At 46.7% G+C, this 23,834-nt stretch overlaps 1 protein-coding gene across 3 annotated transcripts; it reads left to right on the forward strand.

Annotated features, from left to right (window-relative positions):
* The first annotated feature begins 37 nt into the window (after positions 1-37).
* On the forward strand, positions 38-23,154 carry Taf5l (TATA-box binding protein associated factor 5 like). Of its 3 annotated transcripts, none has more exons than XM_069998174.1 (5): positions 38-229; positions 4,635-4,779; positions 7,019-7,123; positions 13,358-14,082; positions 20,868-23,154. In XM_069998174.1, the coding sequence occupies exons 2-5, from the start codon at positions 4,638-4,640 to the stop codon at positions 21,663-21,665; spliced, it is 1,770 nt and encodes a 589-aa protein (XP_069854275.1). In that variant the 5' UTR covers positions 38-229; positions 4,635-4,637; the 3' UTR covers positions 21,666-23,154. The 3 variants fall into 3 exon arrangements, with proteins under 3 accessions (XP_069854275.1, XP_069854276.1, XP_069854277.1); XM_069998175.1 differs by lacking the exon at positions 38-229 and adding an exon at positions 538-595; XM_069998176.1 differs by lacking the exon at positions 38-229 and adding an exon at positions 844-875.
* Positions 23,155-23,834: the final 680 nt, after the last annotated feature.

The raw sequence follows: 23,834 nt of genomic DNA on the forward strand, positions 1-23,834 counted from the left end.
GCGCCAGCTGAGCGCCGAGTGCACCCCGGCCGCGGTGTTGCGCGTCGGCTGCCCAGCCCGGCGCGCCCGCTCCCTCAGGCCGTCATGGGGCGGCCGCCCAGAGCCGAGGGGTCCCAGGCACGGGGCCTCGGCTAGTCGGCCGCGAAACGAAGCCCAGCGGCAGCGACGGAGGCGGGAGCTGCGGGTACCGGGGCGGTGGCGAGGCCGCGGGAGCCGCCTGGGATGTTCAGTGAGCGCGGGCGGTCGGGCGGGCGGGGAGGGGAGGGGGAAAGAGTGCGTGGGGGGGGGGAAGCCGCAGGGGCGAGGCGGGGAGGCGGAGGGAGGGCGGGCCGCGGGGGCGGGGCCTCGGCGGCCGGCGACCCCGAGCGCCGCCCCTGCCGCTCCTCCCGCTCCTCCGCGCCCTCCCGCGCGGGCACCTGCGCGGGCCCGGCCTTCCTCCCCGCGGGTCAGGGCGCCCCGCACGTGGCGCGGAAGCAGGGCGCGCTCTCGCCGGCGCCTGGCTCGGCGGAAGTGGGCTGCGGGCCCCGCGCGGCGCGGCCGGCGGTGAGGCGCGGCCCCGCGGACCTCCCGGCGGTTGTGGTTCCGGCGTCGAGAGGTGAGTCCGCCGGCCGGCGGCCGCGTCCGCACCGCCGTGACCCACCTGCAGGGGGAGCGCCGCGGGACCGGCCGGGCAGGGCCGGGCGGGGGAGCGCTGCCAGGCAAAGCGGGCAGGGCCAGGCCGGGCCAGGCAGGGAAGGGGCGGGCCGGGCAGGGCTGAGCCGAGCTGGGAAGAGCCCGGTAGGGCCGGGCCGGGCAGGGCGCGTCTCCGTCCCGGGGCGCACGTGCGCGGCCCCACCTAGCCGGCCCTCCGGGTGGAGTCGCTGCGGTGAGCGTAGGTGAGTGGCTTGGCCTGGGAAACCGCCGGGCTGCGCTCAGGTGGAGCCCGGCCACCGCCCGGGCCGCAGGGAGGAGGTCCGGCCACCGCCCCGGCCGTGGGGAGGAGATCCGGCCATCGCCCGTTAGGACGCCCAGCCCCTAGCCAGCGGCCCGCGGGACCTGTGGGTCTCAGTTTCTGCCCTTCCAGAGGAGCCGGAAAAGACCTGTGTATACAGTTGCCTTACGTTGGAAGCAGCGTGTCACTAGTGGCTGTTGTAATTGCTTTCCCCCAAAGGTTCATTGTAAGCATAAGTTTGTGTGCTAAATATAATGTGTGCTATTTTTTTTTCTTGCCAGTCCTGGGCCTTGAACTCTGGGCCTGGGCGCTGTCCCTGAGCTGCTTTGCTCAAGGCTAGAGCTCTACCACTTGAACCACAGCGACCCTTCCAGCCTTTTCTGAGTATGTGGTACTGAGGAATCGAACCCAGAGCTTCATGCACGCTAGGCAAGCACTCTAGGACTAAGCTACCTTCCCAGCCCTAACTTTAATCTTTTTTTCCCTCTCTTTGTGTCAAAACTTGGGCTTGAACTCGGCCTCGGCTGCTCTCACTTGGCTTTTTCCGCTCAAGGCTGGTACTCTTTTAACGATTGTTCCACACTTGCCACTTGTATTTTCTGGTTAATTGTGTCCAGTTAACCAGACTTGTGCCTAGTTTGACTTTGAACTGTGATTCTCAAGTCTCAACTTTCTGAATAGCTAGTATTTCAGGCATAAGCCCCAGGCACCAGGTGCTAATTTTCATTATGAATAATACATAAGTCCTTCCTGCCATAGAAATGAGTAGCCAGAAAATCAAAAGATGAGCATTTTTCTTTTCTATCTCTTTTTCCCCCGCAGGTCCAGGGGCTTGAACTCAGGGCCTGAGTGCTGGCCCTGAGCTTTTTTTGCATAAGGCTAGCACTCTTTATCACTTGAGCCACAATTCCACTTCTGGCATTTTGGTGGTTAATTGAAGGTGAGAGTCTCATGAACTTTCCTGCCACGGCTGGCTTGGAATCATGATCCTCATATCTCAGCCTACTGAGGATTGCAGGCATGAGCCACAGGCTCCCAACTGTCTTAGGCATTTTTGCTTATCATCAACCATAAATTAGGTTAGTGTATCTTCAAACAGTAATTTCTGCCTTCATTGATGTTTCTTTTTTTTAAGTCTGTGTGGCAGGCAGAAGGGTTCTAATTTCCCTTAGGAACTCTTTCCGTTTTTTATTTCACTTGTGTACATTAGAATAAAAATCAGCTAAGTTGGTTGGATCATATCTCTGGTATTTAAGTTCCATGTGACTACAAAAGTGTTAATGCCAAATCCCTTCCTTGAGATAATCAGCCCTGGTCAGTGGTCCTCTGTTGTAATGGTGACACCTTGTAAGTGGTGACTGGATTCAAATAACTTCCATTTGGAGTAGAATTGAGGCATATTCATTACCATCAGCATCTGTAGATGGTTTCTTTTTATTTTTTGTTGTTGCTGTTTACTCTTGTATAGGTTTCGCATTGATTTTCCCTCCTCTGTAGACTTCTGCATGTATCAACCCATTTCAGGTTGCTGGTATTGCAAGGTCTGCCTCCTGTCTTCTCTCCTGGAATTTTCATGTCTTTCACGTCAGAGGGGCCTGGTTAGCATGCTCAGGGATGCTTGTGGGGGCATGTGTATGTTCCCATGTCAATGAAAGATCACAGTGGAAAATCTGGAAAGGTCTTAGTCTTGGTTAAGTATAGAGTGGGGCTGGTATGGGAGACTTTGAGAGTAAGCACCCTGGAAATCAAGTTAAAAGCATTAGCAGGCAGTATAGGATGCAAAGAAAGCTGGTTGCATTGATTGTCCACACTGGGAAAAAGCAGTACCATCACAGTCTCTGTCTGCATTCAATTTTTTTCCTTTAAATATAACACTGAATCAGAATCTCCTGGGCTGGGATAGAGTGCTTGCCTAGCATACATGAAGTCCTGGGTTCAATTCCTCAGTACCACATAAACAGAAAAGGCCTCAAGTGGCTTTGTGGCTCAAGTGGCATAATGCTAGCCTTGAGCAAAAAACGCTCAGGAACAGTGCCCAGGCCCTGAATTCAGCCCCAGGATTGGCATAAAAAGTCTCAGAATCTCCAGGGTAAGGTTAGGTATACATGTGTGCACTCACTGGGGATTCTTTTTTCTTCTTTCCTTGTTTAAATTTATTGTAGTTTTAGAGGTGATATGCAGCAGGGTCACCTTTATGTGTGTGAGGTAATGAGTACACTTCCTTTCGTCATCTGTTCCCTCATTCTCTCCCATTCCCTCCCTTCCATCTCTACCCACGAGTTACATAGTTCACTTTTATCAATGCTCCATGCAGCCAGTGAACTCCATGTTTTCATTCTTTTTCCTCTGATTCTCACGGGATTCTTGAATAGCCAGGTTAGAGTATCACAGATGATTGATACAGTAATATCATCCTGACCAGTGGCCACCGAAACAACTCATCCTCATTGGTGGATGAATGATGCTGAGAGCGGGGGACACTACTCTCAGAGTGCCAGCCTAGTGTTCGCCGTGAATAAGAAAGATGGCTAATACACTGTCATAGTGAGAATGGAGGTCAGTGTCTAGAACTTCTGATGTTTCATTATGTTGTTGAATCACAACCTCATTATACTTAGTGCCTCCTTTTCCTAGCAAGTATTTTGTATTCTTTGTGGTAATCTGGAAAAGAAATGCATAGATAGTACAGTGTCTGTCATAAGTTAACATCCCGTGGCTATGAAATCCTAACCATTTGTCTGTAATGTACAGTGCTTTTGTGTGTGCCTTCTCTGTTTTCCCTTTGTGTACATTTGGGGGTCTTGAAAGGTGGCCTTCAGTTGGGAAGAAAAAGAGTATTTATAGATGGTTTGGGAACAGGGTGTTCATGAGTAGCTGGGGAAAATGTGGGCTTGGTTATTCACTACACATCATACATGAAAAGAAAGTGTGAACAGATAAGAATTAGATAGAAATAAACTTGAAGCCAGACACTGGTAGCTCAAGCCTATAATCTTAGCTACTTAGGAGGCTGAGATCTGAAAATGAAGGATCAGAGTCAGCCTAGGTAGACAAATCCAAGAGACACTTGTTCTCTAGTTAGCCAACAAAATGAAGAAGTAGCAGTAGGTGTGGCTCAAGTAGAAGAATGCCAGCCTTAAGCAAAAAAGCTAAGCAACAATATGAAGGCCTGAATTCTAACTCAGTACTAACAGCAAATATATATATATATATATTTATATATACTTAGGCAATAGAATAAGTTATATTCTCTAGTTAATGGGGAGGCTGGGATTAGGAGGATCACAGCTCAAGCCAGCTCAGGCAACAAGTTCTTAAGATCCTATCTATACCAGTAGCTGGGTATGATGCTACACACTTGCCATCCGATCTATGTGGGGAACATGAGGAAGATTGCAGTCAAGGCTGGTTTAGACATAGGCACAAGACCCTATCCAAAAACATAAAGCAAAAAAGGGCTGTGGATGGGGCTTAGAGCACTTGGGTAGCAAGTGCAAAGTCCTGAGTTAAAAAACGCAGTTTCCCCCTCCCTCAAAACAGTTGGCTGTCTGATCTCTGAAAAAAGTTAAAATGAAAGAGTGGCACACTGGTATCAGGAAACTTGAATCTGTACTTTGGAAGTCAGTGGCTGGTGACTTGTCTTACCGTGATTCGCATGTCCCCTCTGCCGCTCTTAACATTCATCTTCTGCACCCTCGTGCAGGTCATGAAACGCGTGCGCACGGAGCAAGTCCAGGTGGCAGTGTCCTGCTACCTCAAGCGCCGGCAGTACGTGGACTCAGACGGCCCCCTGAAGCAAGGTCTGCGACTCTCACAGACCGCTGAGGAGATGGCTGCCAACCTCACAGGTAACAGGCCTCCTGTCCATGGCCGGGGCAGGAGCTGCTTGCCCTCCGGGGTCTGGTCCCCAGCTGTGTCCTTCAAAGCTGTGTTCACTGTCACTTCTAGTCCCTTGAGGCCCAAGCTAGAGTCACAGTTCCTTTCTTGGAGTGTCTAGATTATTCTCTGTGTGATGGCATATACAACTCTTATTCCACGGGACCGCTGACCTAGCCGAGGGACAAGGCCTCTCTCTGCTGGCATGGAGCCTCACCCATTGTTGAATGTGTACTTCATGATTAGTTGATTGTAAATGCGGTACTCCATACATGCTTCCTGAGATTTTTATTGGTTTATTTTTTGAAGAAAAGATCTCATTATGTTGCCCAGAATGACCTCAACCTCTGATCCTCCCCCTACCTTAGCCTTCCAAATGCTGGGATAACTCATGAGCCATTGCACGCAGCTCAGCAGTTTTTAACATTTCTCTTATGGTTGTGTGGAAATCAGAGTTCATAGCAAACCTAATTATGCCTCCATCTGAGTAGCAAGTAACTATTATGAGTTCATGTTTTATGTGATGTGATTTTTTTTGTACCATGCATTAGGTGATAATGAAATACATTAATGGCTGGGTGGGGTTGGAATTAATGTTTCCTGGGACCCTGCCCTGGCTCCCCCTCTTACATGCTCATAGCGGGTCCTTCTTGTGCTTTCTGTGCTCTTCCACTACTGTTTCTTCCTGTTGCAACCCTCTGTTGTGGTGGCCGTGGTCAGTTCTAGCCCCTTCACTCTGCTTAGTGGTTCATTGCCTCCTTTTCTCTTCCTCCTCCTCCTCTTCCTCCTCCTGAAATGGTAGAAGGAATGAGCTGAGTGCAAAAGAAACCATGCACAGTTTACCCAGTGTCAAGTGGAAGGAGGGTTGTTGAAGTTGTGAAGCTTCACTGGTGACCACAGCTTGGATCAGGTCAGGTAAAAGGCACAGTCCAGTGAGAAGTGAGGTCAGGAGTGGGCAGGGGAAGGAGAGGAGAGGGTAATGTAAGAAGCTGTGGGATTCATGGCTGAGGAGGGCACAGAGGAAATCCATTCTCCCCCACTTTGCCTTCCAGCAGGTTGCAAGCTCCTCTTTACTTGAGTCCTGCTGAAGTGCACTGATTTCTTTCTTGTATACACTTGTGGTGGCCCCTCAGCCCTACTGTGTTTTGCCATTTCTCTAACCATACTCCAATGTCTGGCTGTGTTTGGGTTTTGTTTAGTCACTGAAAGTGGCTTTTCCCCACCATCCTTTTCCCCTCTACAAAAAGGATGAGAGAATTTGAATCTTCTTTGTATGAAGCATAAACTCACAGAACTGAAATTAAGTACACATTCTCATGCTGAGTGTTGACACTCCGGCCTTCACTCTCTGCTCAGCTCCCAGAAGAATTCTGGCCGACTGAGGACAAAAGACCAAATGACACTGGTTTTAAGAAGCTCCGTCTAGCTGGGAAGGTGTCTCAGTGGTAGAGTGCTTGCCTTGCATGCCTGAGGCCCTGGGTTCAATTTCTCATAAGCAAAAAGAAAAAAGCTGGAAGTGGTGCTGTGGCTCAAGTGGTAGAGTGCTAGCCTTGAGCTGAAGAGCTGAGGGACAGCACCCAGGCCCAGAGTTCAGGCCCCACGACCAGACCCAAAAAAAAGAGAAAAAAGAAACTCCGTCTAGGGTGTCGTGTGTGATGAACCACCACTAACACATTCCCATAACCCTAAGCGTTCCTCTTGCACCATGAGGGGCCTGGGAGAAGTGTTCATTGTTTGTAAAATGGAAAAAAGTTTTGTGGGTTTTTTACCAATACTAGAGCTTGAACTGTAGCCTTATATTCTCACTAGGCCTTTTCTGCTCATAGATGGTGCTCTGCTACCTGTGCTATACTTCTAGTTCATGTTTTTTGCTGGTCAATTGGAGATAGAGTCTCTCGGGCTCTTCTATCTGGGATGGTCCACGCCACATGCACTGAAACATGTCGAGACACCAGATATTTCCAAATCTCAAGAACATACTGTCTGTATTCTGTCCACCTCTTTGTCCTATGCTTTCTGCTGTTTTATTCTTTGTGTGCATTTTATGGGGTGTCAGGAGAGAGGGGACACACGGAGGAGGTTAGCAACCAGGACGCCCACTTCCCTAGAGAGTCTGTTGCAGTGTCAGATGCCATTGGTGCTCCAAACCCTCTGTGCTGCCACACTCTGGATATTAATTATCTTTGTGCATCTCTGTCTTTGTTCCCTCAGTCCAGTCAGAATCTGGTTGTGCCAATGTGGTGTCTGCAGCCCCATGCCAGGCAGAACCCCAGCAATATGAAATACAGTTTGGACGACTGCGGAGTTTTCTCACAGGTAAGTCCTTGACACAGGAAGTTTTTTTTTAAGAAATAGAGCAATGCAAATGTCACTGAGAGGCTACATTATGTCAGGTAAGAGGGAGTCAGAGATACTGCATACTTCTAAACTTGGAATTCCTGAGAGTTAAGTCATAAGGTTGAAGTGTACAAAAATGCAGAGAGCTCTGGTGTTGACTGACTGATTTTCCATGGCCCATGTTGAATTAAGAAAAACAAAATGCAGTGGTTTGAAATGTACATTGGTATCTCTGATAACAAGACTATATATCTCAAGATGGTCTTGGCCCTTCATTTCCCAAAGTGCAAGACAGCAGATGCAGGAATTCAAAGTTGTTTAGACCAGTTCATGGTAACACACAAAATCAGTAGAGTGCATTCCAATCATCTCTTTCAATTCACCCTGTGGTTTTGAAAATGAATCAATCAGAAAAATGAGTCCTGAAAGCAATAATTTAAAAATAAAAAGACTTTCCATTTTTATACTGTTAAGTTAATAATAGCGTATGACAAAACTGAATGTGATTACATTCACTAACCTGTGTTCTCAGCATTTTTTATCTGTGATTTTTGCTGAACTACCTGTTACAGGGACACACGGTATATGCCATTGGTAAAGCTGGACAAATAGTTTGATAAATGAAATTATAAATTATGACTATACATTCCTATCAATGTTGTCCCTGGATGATTTGTGATAATACACAGTTTCATAAAATCTGAGTGTAGGGCTTGGAAGGTGGCTCAGCGGTAGAGTGCTTGCCTTGCATGCATGAGGCCCTAGGATCGATTCCTCAGTATCACATAAGCAAAAAAGAGAAAAACTGGAAGTGGCGCTGCGGCTCAAGTGGTAGAGCACTAGCCTTGAGCTGAAGAGCTGAGGGACAGCACACAGGCCCAGAGTTCAGGCCCCACAACCGGACCCCAAAAAATAAAATAAAATCTGAATGTACTAGAAAAAAAAGAAAAGAAAAATGAGTCCTGGAACCTCCCTGGGATCCCAGTTTTGTCTCATACTATATGAAGAAACCATTTGGAAAACCAGATCATCTTTTTTGGTTCTGTGATGACTAATTACAACTTAAAGCTGGAAGTCACAATAAAAGAAACATATTAATTCTGGTTACTAATCAAGGTATTTTGCTGACTCTTTCTGTACACAAAACACCTGAAAGAACTGGAAATCTTTCTCTGCCCTCAAGGTATTGAGAGTTACTAGATATCAGTGAATGTCAAAATCTAGTTTTAAACCTTTGGATTAAGCCAAACACCTGTGGCTTATGTCTATTAATTCTAGCTCTTACTTGGGAAGATGAGATCTGAGGATCGTAGTTCAAAGCCGGCATAGGCAATAAAGTCCATGCGACTCTTCAGTTAACTACCACAAAGATGGAAGTGGAGCTATGGCTCAAAGTGGTAGAGTACCAGTCTTAAGTGAAAAGCTCGGGGACAGTGTCCAGGCCCCAAGCTCAAGCCCCAGGGCTGGCCAAATGAAAACTTTGGGCTAGGGTCATACCTCAGTAGTAGAGCACCTGCCTAGCAAACAGGAGGCCTTGAGTTCAAACTTTAAAGAAGAAACCCAAAAAGAAAAGTTTAGAACAATGCCATTTTTAGAAAGTTACTGGATTTTTGGTGTGATGACATTTTTGTCATTCCATGAAAGTGTTCTCTTGCTTTCATGGCAGAGGTCTTGCAGTCTGCTTTCAACTGAGTCAGTCTGTACCCAAGTGGTGAAGCCATGAGTGGTCCTAACATGGCTGTACTCACAGGGTCTCACATGGAGTAGTAAGGACGCCAGATGCTGTGCAGCAGCAGCGTGTCCTGTTAGAGCAGGCGACATGCTGGTCTATAGAGTGTGCTAAGGTGGCTCCAGTGCTTTATGTGGGTGTCTCGTCATCTTTAATCCCAGAAGTGCAGCAGGAGACAAGTGCACAGTATATATGTCCTTACATTTACATCCCTTTCCCCATTTGACCCCTTGGCTCCCAGTGCTTTTCTTAAATATTTTTGAGGGGGAATCCCTGTATTTGACAGCACTGTCTTTTCTTAATATATGGGTCTTCCTTTTTTTTGGTACTCAGGGCCACTGTCCCTGAGCTTCTTTTTTTTCCTCAAAGCTAGCACCCTAATAATTGAGCCACAGTGCCACTTCTAGCCTTTTCTGTTTATATACTGAGGAATTGAACCCAGGGCTTCATGCATGCTAGGCAAGCATTCTACCACTAAGCCACATTCCCAGCCCCCCTTATTTTCATCTTATAGTTTTGGGGGGGGGGGTTTGCCTTGAAATTTACATTCCAGCAGATTGTAACCCATCAGCCTTTCCTTAGGATGTTTAGTTTCAGAATTAAGAAGGCTCTCTGTGACTTTGTCCATATTTTGTTTCTTTAATCCATCTGTCAGATTATTTAGAGGATTATTTTCCTGGAACATTTTCTCCACCCTTTTGTCTCCAAAGAACAGAACCAAATCAAATGAGTAGATACTTGTTGAACACGATGAATAGGTGTGAGATGCACTCCGGTGCTTCCTCCCTCCTGCCTTCAGGCTCGGGTTCATTTGCCCCCAGTGGGAGAGCCCCATTCCCCACAGGCCTGTTCTTGAGTTCCTGCACACAGCTACTGCCCTGCCCTTAGCTCCTGGCTTCCCACCTCCAGATCCCTTCCTCTTAGGCTGTCTACAAAACCAGCCACACCCCACCCCTACCTCACCCCCACCCCCACCCCACACAACTTTACCACACATCACAGGAGCTGAACACACAACCACACCACCCACCCCCACCTCACCCCAGGCAGCTGCTCAGCCACAGAATTGGCATCACAGAGCTCTCAGTTATAGAGTATACAGCGGATGGACAGTTGGAGGAAAGGGCGTACTTTATGTGTGGTAGGATATTTTATGAGTATGCTTTCAGCCAAACACAGATGGCTGTTATTGCAAGGGAACAAAATTTGAAGTGGGAATAAAATTGTCCCTCTTCCAAGCCTATCTTAGGTGGCTCACCTGGCTCCAAACAAGAGAGAGTAGTGTCAAAGTAGCAGTGTACTTTTCTGTTTTAAAGCAGAGAAGCTCCTGCCACTGTCTCTTGCCAGTTTTTTCCCCCTAAATTTAAAATATTTCTCATCTGGAAAACTAAGATTCTAAGTTGTTGTGGAACCCTTCATTCCTCAACAGCATGTATTGGAGGTCTAGTGTGTAAAAGCTGAGTCTTTCTGTTCTTTGTATGTCATATCTTGGTATTTTGGAAAAGAAATTTTCCAAAAGTTCTCTACAGCATAGATGTTAAAGAAATATTGACATCAGCATTAGTCAGATTTTGATTAGTAGGGTTTGCCAGACAAAAAGAACCAACAGAGCATTTATATAGAGAGAGATATGAGGGCTTGCCTGATGGAGTGATGGAGGTTGGCAAATCTAAAATCTGCAGGACAGCTGTCAGACTAGTGAACAAAGAAGGTTGATACTGCACTCCAAACCTAAAAGCCATCTGTTGGCAGAATTCTTCATGAGCAGACCTCAGTCTTTTCCCATTAAGTCCTTCCAACATTGTGGAAGATAATTGCTTTTCAAGTCTGCGTACTTCCCATACTGTCTGCTAATGCAGTGTTCCATCTCTTTTGAAAGAAACCTTCACAGCTTATATAAAATACCTCACCAAAGACTACCCATCATCAGCTCGGCTCACGTGGCTTCTTCGTGTCCTATGTTTAATCTCTATAGACAGTTAAAGGAGTGTGTAAAGACAAACAGTAACACCATGTGTTACCTAGCACAACCCTGCCATCCTTTGCAGACAGAAGAGGGGCTGTGCCTTTGAGCTCTGTGTGCCCTGCATCACAGTCCACAGCTTAAGCTGTGATGTGATACAGTTAGTAATGAGTATATGCTACGACAGAGTTTGTTCATCCTAAGATACATAGTCACAGGGAGAGGGAAATGGGTTTGCTCAATACATGTATACATCCACACACATTCCTAAGGAAGTGCAGAAGGAATTCAGAACACCGCGGCCCTCTTTCTCTGTTAAGTGATGGGAGCTCTTGTTCATAGCCACCCTGTCCTGCTACTCATTCCACATTCCTCTTGCCGTCAGCAAGTGCCTCGTCTAGCCATGGGTTTTCACCTGATGAGTGACCCAGGTCTTCATCCTGAGGATCTGGGCCATTTATATTCCTGCCTGGTTGCGTCATTGTGGCGGTCCATGGACCAATCCCAGGGTGTGCTGAGAGACACGTAGTAAGTCTCAGACCGGGCCTGTCCCTCCTCAGTCCTCTGTGAGCATGCAGCAGTATCTGAATCTCTTGGGTGGTAAGGACCAGCCACTCCAGCCTGCCCTGACTCCCTGTTTGCCTGTGGGCCTGGAGGCACAGCCTGCAAAACCAGGGTTCGTTTTAGCTTACAGTTCAGTGAGGCCACGTCTTGTCACTAACTTCCTCTTCTCACTGTGGCTTTGAAGACGGAACATTTATTCTACATGTACCTATTACACTGATTGTGTTGCTTCATGATAAAGTGGATTGTTCAGCAGAAATAGTAAGCTGGTATTATTTAATTAGTAAGCAAGCCAAGCTCAGTGGTCACACTAATCTCAGCTTCTGAGGAGGGCAGGGATTGAGAGGATCTTACTTCAAGGACATTCTGGCTAAAAGTTAACAAAATTCCATCTTAACAAGTAAGCTAGGTGAGGTAGGTGTATGTCTGTAAGCTGCTACTCAGGAAGTAGCCTGCCACCAAGTATGAGCAAACAGCACAAGGTCTTACCTGATGAATAAAGCATAAATTGCTGGGTGCATAAAATGATAAGTGCTTGTCTAGCAAGTGCTAGTCTGAGTTGAAACCCCAATATCCCCAAAAAGAAAAGTCTAGGTTCTCCACTTCAGTGTTCCTGAGTCCTGCATTAATTCCTTCTTGTTGTTTAAAAAAAAAAACTAGCAGAACATGAAAGCTGGCTTAAAGCATTTAACTTATTTAAATATGTACAAACATCACACTAAATATCTTTGGTATTTCTGTACCAAAAAACCCAAACTCATTACAAACAAAGCAAAACCACAAAAGCAATGAGATGTAAAAGAGGACAAGCTAGGTGGGTTTCAGTGGAATGAACCAGCTACTACCAGCAGGTATCTAGATGGCACTGGGGTCATGCACTGGACTGGTACTGATGGGTGAGTGGTGGGCTAGCCCTGGTGCTAGTTTCCCACCGGGCCACCCACTCCCACTGTCACAAACTACCTCGGGCCCTGTTCCTGTCCTTCTGTGTCACATGCATCTTCCTGCTAATCTGTGACAGTTACAGCTGGCTGTTTCTGAACATTCATTGTCACACAGTTTCGTGGCATTATTGTCTCACATTAGTAGAATCTCATCTTTTCTCTTTCATCTTTTTTTTAATCCTTTCTGTGATGTTGGGAACTGAACCAAGGTCCTGCACTTGTCTACCATGACATTGGAACTGCACTCCCAACCCATTGACTTGTATTTGCTTTAGGGTTTTCTGGGGCTTATGACTGATTTTACTGTATAGCTCAGCTGACTGAGTCCTCCTGCCTCAGCCTCCCAAGAGTCAGGATTATAGACATGCTTTACATATCTCTTAATGACCAGAAAATGTCTCATTTATAACTTGCCACTGCAAAAGAGAAGATTTTTGCTTTTAAAAAGGTCAGAATGAGAATGCTGGCAGAACAACTTGAGATGAGCAGTGTCATCTCATTAAGGCATAGCCAGCCGGGATAGCTGATGTGTCAGGGAGCCCACTGTATGTGCTGTGATTTTACAGGCTAAGATCTCTTGTCAAAACTTCCTCTTAAGTGTACTATCCATATCATTTTGGATATACTCTGTTCATTGCTTTTAAAGTTATAATCAAGTTAGAAAGTTTTTGCAGAGGCTAACGATGCCTTGAGAGTATGTCTAAGGGCCATCAGAAGTGATTTGAAAACTGCTCACATATTGGGGAAGATGCTGAACTCTAAAGCCTTTGGCACAAGAGCTGCTGAGTTCTTTTGGGGTGAGAGCAAGTCCTCTGTGACTCTTGGGCTGGACTTCGGGCCTCAGAATCTGTTCTTCTCAGAAAACTTTGGAACTGCAGAATTCCATGAAAGCTGGTATCTTGATCCGTCTGCAGAAAAGGATCCTGACCAGAAGGAGTTAGGGGTGGGGCTCCCAGGAGGGCACCTGTGTTTCATACAAGTCTTCTGAGTGTCAGCCTTTCTTCTCATTGCAGACTCTGACTCCCAACACAGCCATGAAGTGATGCCTCTCCTCTACCCCCTCTTTGTCTACCTCCATCTCAACCTGGTCCAGAGCAGCCCAAAGAGCACTGTGGAAAGCTTCTACAGCCGCTTCCATGGGATGTTCCTGCAGAACGCAAGCCAGAAGGACGTCATTGAGCAGCTGCAGACCACTCAGACCATCCAGGACATCCTGTCCAACTTCAAGCTCCGGGCATTCCTAGACAACAAGTATGTGGTCCGTCTCCAAGAAGACAGCTACAACTACCTGATCCGCTACCTCCAGAGTGACAACAACACTGCCTTGTGCAAGGTCCTCACTGTGCACATTCACCTGGATGTGCAGCCTGCCAAGAGGACAGACTACCAGCTCTATGCCAGTGGCAGCTCCTCCCGCAGTGAGAGCAGTGGCCTGGAGCCCCCAGAGATGCCCAGCCCTATTCTGCAGAACGAAGCTGCCTTGGAGGTCTTACAGGAGAGCATCAAGCGTGTCAAGGACGGGCCTCCCTCCCTCACCACCATCTGCTTCTATGCCTTCTATAACACAGAGCAGCTGCTGAACACGGCAGAAATCTCTCCTGATAGCAAGCTGCTTGCTGCTGGGTTTGACAGCTCCTGCATCAAGCTGTGGAGCTTGCGGTCCACGAAACTGAAGTCAGAGCCCCACCATGTAGACGCCTCCCGCATCCACCTGGCTTGTGACGCTCTGGAGGAGGAGGTAGGGCTCCACTTGGTCTTTCCACACCTGACAGGTCTTGTGGAGAATGGGCATCCATATTTTCCTCCAAATGCAAGCCCTCTATGTTAGCTATTGGTCCTGCTCGCACCTAATTAGGTGGTAAAGCTGCTCCTCCCAGCAGTCAGTGTTATTACTGCCCAGAAAGCAGTTTCCGCTGCAGAGCCCCACTAAAAGATCTCCATCTGATGTTGACTTTGTTTAGCTCAGGTTTGTGTTTGTGTACCAGTTCAAGTAGTACACTGATGTGTATGCACTGTACAGGCACAGCGGTCATAAGCAGGACTGCTGGATCAAGGTCTGCATTTAAACTAATAAGTAGTGTCTTCACCTGCAAAAAGTCTGTGGTTTCACAGCTGCATCAGCAGTGAGGACTCTGTGACTGGCCATCCAGGGCCAGCGCCATCCAAGGCCACTGCCATACTCGTGCTCCATGTGCACAGGACACACCTGCAATCCTGGTAACTCTGAAGGCCGAGGTCTGAGGATTGCTGCTCAGAGCCAGAAGGGGCTCCAGTTAACCACCAAAAAGGCCAGAAGTGGAGCTGTGGCTCAAGTGGTAAAGCACTAAACTTAAGCAGAAAAGCTCAGGGACAGCACCCAGGCCTAGTACTAGAACCAAAAAACAAAAAAAAAGTGACAAGCCAGGCAGTGAGGGCTCACGCCTGTAATCTTAGCTACTCAGAAGGCTGTGATCTGAGGATTGCAGTTCAAAGCCAGCCTGGGCAGGAAAGTCCATGAGACTCTTTCCTCTAATTAAACACCGAAAGCCAGATATGGAGTTGTTGCTCAAGTGGTAGAGCGCTAGCCTTGAGCAAAAAGACTTAGGGACAGCATCCAGGCCTGGTTCAAGCCTTAAGATTGGCATACACAACTGCTCTAGCAGTTACTCAACTGCTAGAGCACCAGCCAGCAAGGGCAAGCCTGGAGTTCAAACCCAGGTACGCACGTGTGTGCACACACAGGTGGTGATGTGTTAGGGTAGAGTGTCCCCGCAGCCTTGCAGTGACCTGCCACATGTGTGGGTGGAGGTGTCGTGGAAAGGGTCAGCAGTCACCGGTTGTCATTCACTGCAATTACCACTGCAGAACATGGGCTGAAGGAGATAGGCTTCCTGGTCATTGTGTCCTATGCAGCCACAAAGTCTGGGCCCAACGTGTTTTTGTCCTTCCACTGCTGAAATTCAGGTAGCTGTGCATGGCATGTGAAAACACTAGAGTGAAAATCACTGTATGGAGATTGAAGCTAGTGAGGGTCCTGGGAATATTGTACACACCAGAGAACTGTGATCTGATCTTTCTTGTTCTGGGTCCTGTGGCCTGTGGACTTGTGTTTGGCAACTGAGACAGTGTAATGGGGTCCATTATGTGAGTAGTCTGGATTCCCATGCACAGCTCCGATTTCTAGGAGTCTGAAGAAACCCTCCAAAGTATTTACTCCTGCTCTTCAATGAGTCTGAACGTTCAGACTGCACTGGAGACCACTGTAGCTATTGTTTCAGGTACAGCTGAGGGATATTGCCCTTGTTAATTTTGAACAAACACCTTTTCCTGCTACCCTGATGATTCAGACTTTGGAGATTACTTAGAGCATTAATTAATAAAGGAACCTTGGGTTCTAAAGGAAATGTAAAGACTCGGATTTAAGTAGTGTGAGGAACTCAAGAGAATGAAGAAATTAAGTGTAACTAGAGCTGAGGAGTAAGAAGGTGATACACCGTCACTGTCTTGCACAATTTTGGTAGCATGAGCTAGGGTAGTAGCAGTGGAAAAAGAAACAGTGGAAACAAGTCAGTTGCTGGATTAGAAGGAAAAGGGAATCTTTCTCGGGCCTGAGCAAAAGGTAGCAGGGAAAGGCTGTCTTCGGACAGCTTTGTCTGGCCCTCCAGTTTATTCACACTCGTATTGAATACTGCAGACTCTGTCTCTGCCTCACCAAGAACAAACCTAACTTCAGCACTGGAGTTGGGATGACTGCCTTGTTGCTGAGAGTTTCCTGCTTCGTGCTTCTGTACTCTTAGCAGTTTTGGGGAAATTTTCTGACAAGGAGCATTTTGGAAGGAAGCAATGTTTTAAATTAGCTCAGGTAGTTAATCTGGTGAGAATTTGGATTTTTTTCTTAAATATTTATAAGCAAAATGAAGACTTTTAATGCAAGACTCAAAAGTAAATGTTGAAGCCACTGTGATTGCAGAGGTGACAGGAAGCAAAACAGGTCCATGAGGCTGTATCAACACAGTTGCAAAGAAGTTGACGCGTGGCTGAAATGATAGAGTACCAGACCGGAGCACAGAAGCTGAGCGAGAGTGAGAGGCCTTTGAGTTAAAAACTTCAGTACTGGCTGGCATGTGTGCACATGCACAAACACACCCTTAGTTTGAAATCTCTGTTGTAATCCTTTAAAGCAATAATAAATCTTATTTTTCAATCCTGGGGCTTGAATTTAGGGCCTGAGCACTGTCCCTGTGCTTTTTTGCCCAAGGCTAGTGCTCTTCAACTTGAGCCACAGTGCCACTTCTGGCTTTTTAGTGCTCAATTAGAGATAAGAGACTCATGGGCTTTCCTGTCTGCTCCAACTTTGGACTACAGTCATCAGATCTTGGCCTTATGAGTAGCTAGGATTACAGACATGAGCCATCTGGAACAGTTGGATGTAATATTTTAGTAGGTCAGTGCTCAAACCCAGAAATTGTTTTATATATATGTGTCCATATATATATACACATATATATACACACATACACACATATATATGAGAATTAAATTTGAACATCATTGGATTATGCCTTTAGTCTTAGCTACTCAAGAGGCTGAGATCTGAGGATCACAATTTGAAGCTAGCATGAGTAGAAAAGTCCCTGAGACTCTTATCTCCAAATTACTTCTCAAGAAAGATTGAGTCAAATACTAGTGGATCACACCTGTAATCCTAGCTTCTCAAGTGGCTGAGATCTAAGGATCATGGTTCAAAGCCAGACCAGGCACAAAAGTCTGGAGATTGTATTTCCAATTAAGCATCAAAAGAGCTGTGGCTCCAGTGGTGGAGCACTAGCCTTAAGCAGAAAGCTTGGGGATAGTACCTAGACCCTGGGTTCAAACTCCAGGACCAGCACCAAAAGTTTAAAAAAAAAAAAAAAAAGCTGGACTGAGGTGTTCCTCTCAAGTGATAGATTACCAGCTGTGAGCAGGAAGCCCAGAGAGAGCTTGAGGCCATGTGTTCCAGTCCCAGAACCGGCAAGGGGTGGTGGGGAGAAGAAATTAAAATCATAAATCTGTACCAGAAGTTGTATACAAATGTTCATAACACTACTGCCCACAGAAACCAAAAAGTAGAAGTAACCTAAGTGTTTACCAGTAGAAGAATAAACAAAATATGGTCTCTCCTAACTGCAAAATATTATTCAGCTGTGAAAAGGATTGGAATGCTGGCACGTACATCAACCTTGAAAACTCTGCCACTTGAAAGATGGAAGAATAAAAGGCTACATGTTGTCTGACTTCCTGGGAAGTGTCTGGCAGTGAGAAATTGCCAGGATCTGTGTACAGGAAGTGACTGGCTGCTGACAGGCATGGGATTTCTTTGTGAGGTGGTAAAACCTATGTTAGATGGTGGTGATGGTTACACACTCTGTGTACCAGAGTCAGTGAGTTGTGAACTTTTTGTGAACTTTATGAATTCTGTCTCAGTTTAAAGAAAAACAGGGCTGGGAATGCAGTTCAATGGTAGAGTGCTTGCTTTGCAACCTGAAAGGCCCTGGGTTTAAATCCCAGCACTAAAGGGAAACAAAAATAATAATAACAAACAAAACAATAGCCAAAAGCACACTTTTTCCCCTCTTAATTCAAAGGAAGCTGGGTTTTCACTGCTTTCCTGAACCTTTGGAGGGGCACTGGGTTAGTTTGAAGGTGGCTGCAGGCCTAGCAGGGCACGCCTCTGACTCAGCACAGCAGTGCCCCGGCTCTAACACACCGTGTGACCTCCACTCCCATCCTGCTTGTAAGAAAGGATGTCCAGCCCTTACCCTTGAGGATGAGGACTGTGTCTTTTGGTCATCTGTACAGAGTGGCTGCTTATAGACGCCCAGGCCAGGTCTGGCTCTGGTGTTTACCCATGTGTGTGTGCGTGCATGTGCATACGTGCATGAGTAGCTGTGCCCTGCCCTGCCCCTATGCTTGGTGCAGTCAGATGTGAATTCAGAGACTTCCCCAGTCTGCTGTGCTTTAATCTTGAATTAAAATCCATGATGTCAGCCCCTCGTTTCTAGGATTTATATGCAAAACTCATTGAAGTCAGTGCTGTCCCTGGCCCATAATGTGAGCCATGTATGTCATTTAATTTAGTGTTGTCACAGTTTAATAGTTTGATTACTGCTGTTCTGTGGTACGAGGGTTGACCTCAGGGCTTCACAGTTGTGAGGCAGGTGTTCTAACACATGAACATGCCCATACCCCTTAATGTATTTTGTAATCTGACATGGACAATTTTATTTCAGCATGCAAGCAGTGTTGCCGTTTGTGAAATCCAATACACTTGTCTTTGTCTTAAGTCTTAGAAATCTGATGGGTCATGTCAGCCCATGCTAGCTAGCAGTCACGTTTTCTACTCTTAATTCAAGTTGTTGTCATCTCTTACATGTTTAGCAGTGATCTGTGTTCCCAAGTCTTAGCACACTTAGCCTAGCCAAAGGTAGCCGTACTTCCTGATAGTCCTGGATTGCTGCTCAAAACTAAAGTCAGACCCCAAAAGTTTTTGTCTGGTGTGAGGAGTGCTGTAAGACTCAAGGTTCTGAGATGTATAGAGTACACCATAGCATAGATGACTTAGGAGCTGACATCAGCACACCACAGCACTAGCAGCTGTACAGTGATATTTGCAGATAGGCTTGTATTTAATCTTTAAATTTTTAGGCATGTTTAAAATTGCACAGTAGAGTTATCATATGATTATACTTCACACATCAAAGTTTCACATTTGGATGCATGCTTGGCTTCTGCAGGGCAGCACTGCCCATAGAAGAGACAGGAGCCAGGACCCCTAGGCTAGGGGTTTGTGTGCTGGCTGCAGAATGGTGCTAAGGCTCCTGTGGGACGGGGTTGAGCCATGCTAACAAATGGACTTGTTTATTTTGAGCTATAATCCTGGCAGAGACCTGGTAATGATAGCCAGCAGGAGCAGAAGTTCTAGTATCTCCATTTCTTGGTTTCTGCCATCTACTGGGCACTGTTCTGGCTGGAGTTGTGGCACATTCACTCCATCTCCAGGCAGATGCCCCCAGAGGTGAAGGCTTGCTTCTGTAGCTGCTGGTTATACGTGGAGATCATTCACCCTCACACAGTGTCATCCTTCGGGTCTACAGTGCACTACAGAGACCACTGTGTAACTCACCTGAGATCGTTCCCTCCCTCCCTCACACACAGTCCTAATGTACACTTTCTGGTGCAGAGCAATGAGTCATGTGAGATTCAAAGCATTACCGTAATCTCTGGAAGGTTTAGTGAATTCTAGATGCTTCTGTCTTGTTAATGGGGGCAGTGAATAGCCATTGTGAGTATTCACAGACACCAGCATCTATTTGGTGCCCTCAAATGTGTGCACCCTGGAGCTCTTTGTACTTGAATAGTTTGCGACTTGAAATAAAAGGTGCTGTTTTCCTGTAGAGCCAAGGTAGGAGGTGTTTGGCTCGTGATAGGGCAGACACCTATGTTCTCATGTGCTTTTTGTATGGCCCAAAAATGATGTTGCAGATGTCCAGAGGGCCCTTGGCAGAAATCATGTCCTCAGCCCTGCTAGAGGGAAGCCATAGGACAACCACAAGGCCTGTGAGTTATTGGGTTCAAGTAAAACCTACCACAGACGTATCTCCAGGATGGACACCGCAGTAGTGATCAGGGAAGTGGATTTAAAGGAAGCAGCAGTGTCCTTGTGGCAGGGCAGGCTGTGGGCGTAGGCTCTGTTCCCAAGCACCATCAGCGACGATTTCTTGAGTTAATTGCCCTGTTTAAGCAAGTCTACAACTATGTGCCTTATTTTGTTAAGTGTGGAGAAACATTTGAGTCCTCTGTCTATTTCTTCTGAGTTACAAGCAGGTTGTGTCCATGAAGTTGTGGGGTGTCATGTGACCTATTCATGCTCTCATTGTTAGCCCTATTGTAGGAGTCGTGAACCTGTCCAGGAACCTAGACTGTGTCTGTTGGTTAAGCATTCCATCACTGACCTACACCCCCAATCCTTGTTTTTGAGACTCACTATATAGCCCAAGCTACCTCAAACGAAATCATCCTGCCTAAGACTCGCTGGGATTAGAGATGTGCAACATGCCTGCCTCTGGATTTCTTTTCATGTCATAATAACAGGAAGCAACACAGCCTTACAAAGACAGCACCACACTGAAGACAGTATCATAGAGAATAAACCTAGGAACTGGAGGAGTGGTTCTTTTGACATCCATCAAAATACACACAGATGTTCCCTTGGGCTACCTTTTGTCCTCAATCTAGGAATTAGGATTTACAAGTATACAGCCAGAATTTAAAATAACGTTGTGTTTGTGTCTCTGAAACGATGTTGCTGCAAAGCACATTCGAGGATATCAAGTTTTAGGTTATAAAGAGTTTGCTTTCTGTTGTATCTTTAGCCTGACTTCAGAGGGCCAGATGGCCATCATTTGATGGACAGAACTCCCAGGCAGTCCTACTCTCAGTCTTTCCCTGTCATGGACACGATTTCCCCTGCTTGCTAAATCTTTTCTTTGCTATATTTATGTGCAGGAGGACGAGGATGACAGCGTGGGCACAGAAATGAAGATTCTGCGGGGCCATTGTGGACCAGTATACAGCACACGGTTCCTTGCAGACAGCTCTGGGTTGCTGTCTTGCTCTGAAGACATGTCTATTAGATATTGGGACCTCGGGAGTTTCACCAACACTGTGTTGTACCAAGGGCACGCCTACCCTGTGTGGGACCTGGACATAAGTCCGTATAGCCTGTACTTTGCCAGCGGCTCCCATGACCGAACAGCCAGGCTGTGGTCCTTTGACCGGACGTATCCCCTGAGGATATATGCAGGGCACCTGGCAGATGTGGACTGTGTCAAATTTCACCCTAACTCAAACTACCTAGCCACTGGCTCAACTGACAAGACAGTCCGGCTGTGGAGTGCCCAGCAGGGGAACTCAGTGCGACTCTTCACAGGGCACCGTGGCCCTGTGCTCTCCCTTGCCTTTTCTCCCAATGGTAAGTACTTGGCCTCTGCAGGCGAGGACCAGCGGCTGAAGCTGTGGGACTTGGCCTCTGGGACTCTTTTTAAAGAATTGAGAGGCCACACAGACAGCATCACCAGCCTGGCCTTCAGCCCAGACAGCGGCCTGGTCGCCTCTGCCTCCATGGACAACTCTGTACGTGTCTGGGACATCAGGAACACATGCTGCAGTGCGCCCGCTGACGGCTCCTCCAGTGAGCTTGTGGGAGTGTACACAGGGCAAATGAGCAATGTCCTGAGTGTGCAGTTCATGGCCTGCAACCTACTGCTGGTGACTGGAATCACACAGGAAAATCAAGAACACTGATATTTTTTATCTTGGTGGTTGTGGGCTGGTGAGGCTAGGAGACCTCTGGCCACAGTCATGAGCATACTGAGACTGAATCCCTGATTTGGAAGAACCAACCCTTCCCTTCCTCCTGGATACTCCCTGCTCAACTCCGGCACACAGCCCGAGTGTCCCAGGATGGTGGGGCAGGTGATGTCTAGACTCTGGGTGAGAACTAGATGTCAGTTCTCAGAGAACATGCCTACCCTCCTGTATGCAGTGCTTTCTCTTCTCCCCAGTGGGTTGGGCTGGGCTGGGCAGCCAGGGAGGTACTGGGGCAGCTGCAGAGGCTCCCCGGGGCAGTGGAGAGGGGTGTCCCTGCTTCCCTCATGGAGGAAGTGGGTCAGCAGGTAGAAAAGGAAGGGATAATCTTGCAAATTCTTTCCATTTCCGTAAGATAAGAGACCCAGGATTTTTTTTTTATCATTGTTGTTGTAATTATAGAGAAGAGGAAACCTGGCACTGGCAGAGAGGACTTTCTCTGATTATCTTTCAGATTTGACTCCTGGCACTGGCAATGATACTTGGAATTTCGAGGTTCAGGGAATTCAGATAATTTGGTGGCACCATGGATTAGGAAAATGGGAAGTCTTGGGTTCACTCCTGGTGAACCAGGATGACATGTTTCTAGAAGTGGGTGGGTGAGTTGGAATTGGGCAGCTGAAGTAGTGGTGGAAAAGACTTTGCACAGCTGCACATCTGTCAGTAATTCTCCCCTGAAGAAAAGAATTATGATGGGCAGGGGATGTGGCTCAGTGGTACAGTGCTTGCCTAGCATGCATGAGCTCTGATTCATCCCTAACACCAAAAAGAGATTATGCTGAAGAGTAATTTGGGATTAATCACAGGTAGCTTTAGGAAATGTTTAGTTTCTAAATGACTTTATTCAGAAGTGTGGGGTCTTTTTTCCCCTATGATCATTTGCCCCCACTCCACCCCACAGCACCTGTCTGATGAAGAGGCTGGGGATGAATCATGCACACACATGTGTCTCAGATGCACTCTGAGGGCAAAGCAAGTTCCAATGTGTGGGAAAAGGATATTTCTGTTTTCTGAAAGAGTTATTTTGTATTTTGTTTTCTATTAAAATGTATTTAGTTTCCAAAAAAAAAAAATAAAGTGTTAGCCTGTCATTTGTAGTCTTGGCCAGGCATGGTAGTGTGCTGTCCTGGGCTGTCTCGGGGAAGCAGCCAGCACATCTGACCAGACCCAAGGTACTGGGTCTGAAATACACTGCCCAGTGTATTTCATAAATCTTCCTGGTATGCACTGGGTTTCTGGTGGCAGAATTCTGTTTTGACATTCAGGACTGCCAACCTCTGACTGGAGACGGACAACGTATATTTTACTATTTAGGTTTTTGGTAGGGTAAGGTTTTACCTCACAGTTGTAAAACCTGTAAAAAGCATAACAGCTGACTAATCAATTCATAAGGTTTATTCCAGATAAAGCATTCAAAGGTTAAGGGATGCCAAAGCTAAAATTGACTAATATTTTGTAGATACATTGCTTTGGGTCAGAAATTTTAATGTATCTTTTAGTCCTGCTACAGAAATAATAGTTCTTTTTGCGGTGGAATAATGGTTTCATTTCTACATTGAAATGCTCTCACACACACACACACACACACATAAATATATTTGAGAAATAGCACTGATAAGTAAAACCGCATCCATTTTCTTTTTTTATTATTTTGAGCCTGGCCTGGTGGCTCACACCTGTAATCTAGCCACTCAGGATGCATCTGCATTCAGTTCACTCTTGTGGCTGGCAGGATTTAGGGCCTTGGGGGGGGGGGTGCTGGTAGAAGCTATTTTCTGTCTCATATTGCTCATAAGGCAGCTGGCATCCCATCCAGCTGTGCCCAATAGCACTTGGCACAGATTTCTGTCCCTTACAGTTGAAAGTACCCTGAGGACATGGCTTCCTAGTTCAACAGGAGCCCAGATTCCCAAGCTCCTGAAATCTGCAACCCAATCCCACAGACATCTCTACTTTGGTAATTTGTCTCATAAGCACTACAAAACCAGCCCAGAGAAATCCTTGAGACTCCTATCTCTAATTAACCAGTATAACAAGGAAGAAAGAGAAATGGAGGAGTGGCTCAGGTGAGCAAATCAAGGCAGAGCAAGAGGCTCTGAGTTCAAG

Source organism: Dipodomys merriami, unplaced genomic scaffold, assembly GCF_024711535.1.
Source record: "Dipodomys merriami isolate MVZ:Mamm:240054 unplaced genomic scaffold, mDipMer1.0.p SCAF_51, whole genome shotgun sequence".
Classification (NCBI taxonomy): Eukaryota; Metazoa; Chordata; class Mammalia; order Rodentia; family Heteromyidae; genus Dipodomys; species Dipodomys merriami.

Coding starts and splice junctions, on each gene's coding strand:
- Taf5l (XM_069998174.1), top strand. CDS start 4,638: ATGAAACGCGTGCGCACGGAGCAAGTCCAGGTGGCAGTGTCCTGCTAC. Junction 7,124..13,357: donor ACTGCGGAGTTTTCTCACAG/GTAAGTCCTTGA, acceptor TTCTCATTGCAG/ACTCTGACTCCCAACACAGC. Junction 14,083..20,867: donor GTGACGCTCTGGAGGAGGAG/GTAGGGCTCCAC, acceptor ATTTATGTGCAG/GAGGACGAGGATGACAGCGT.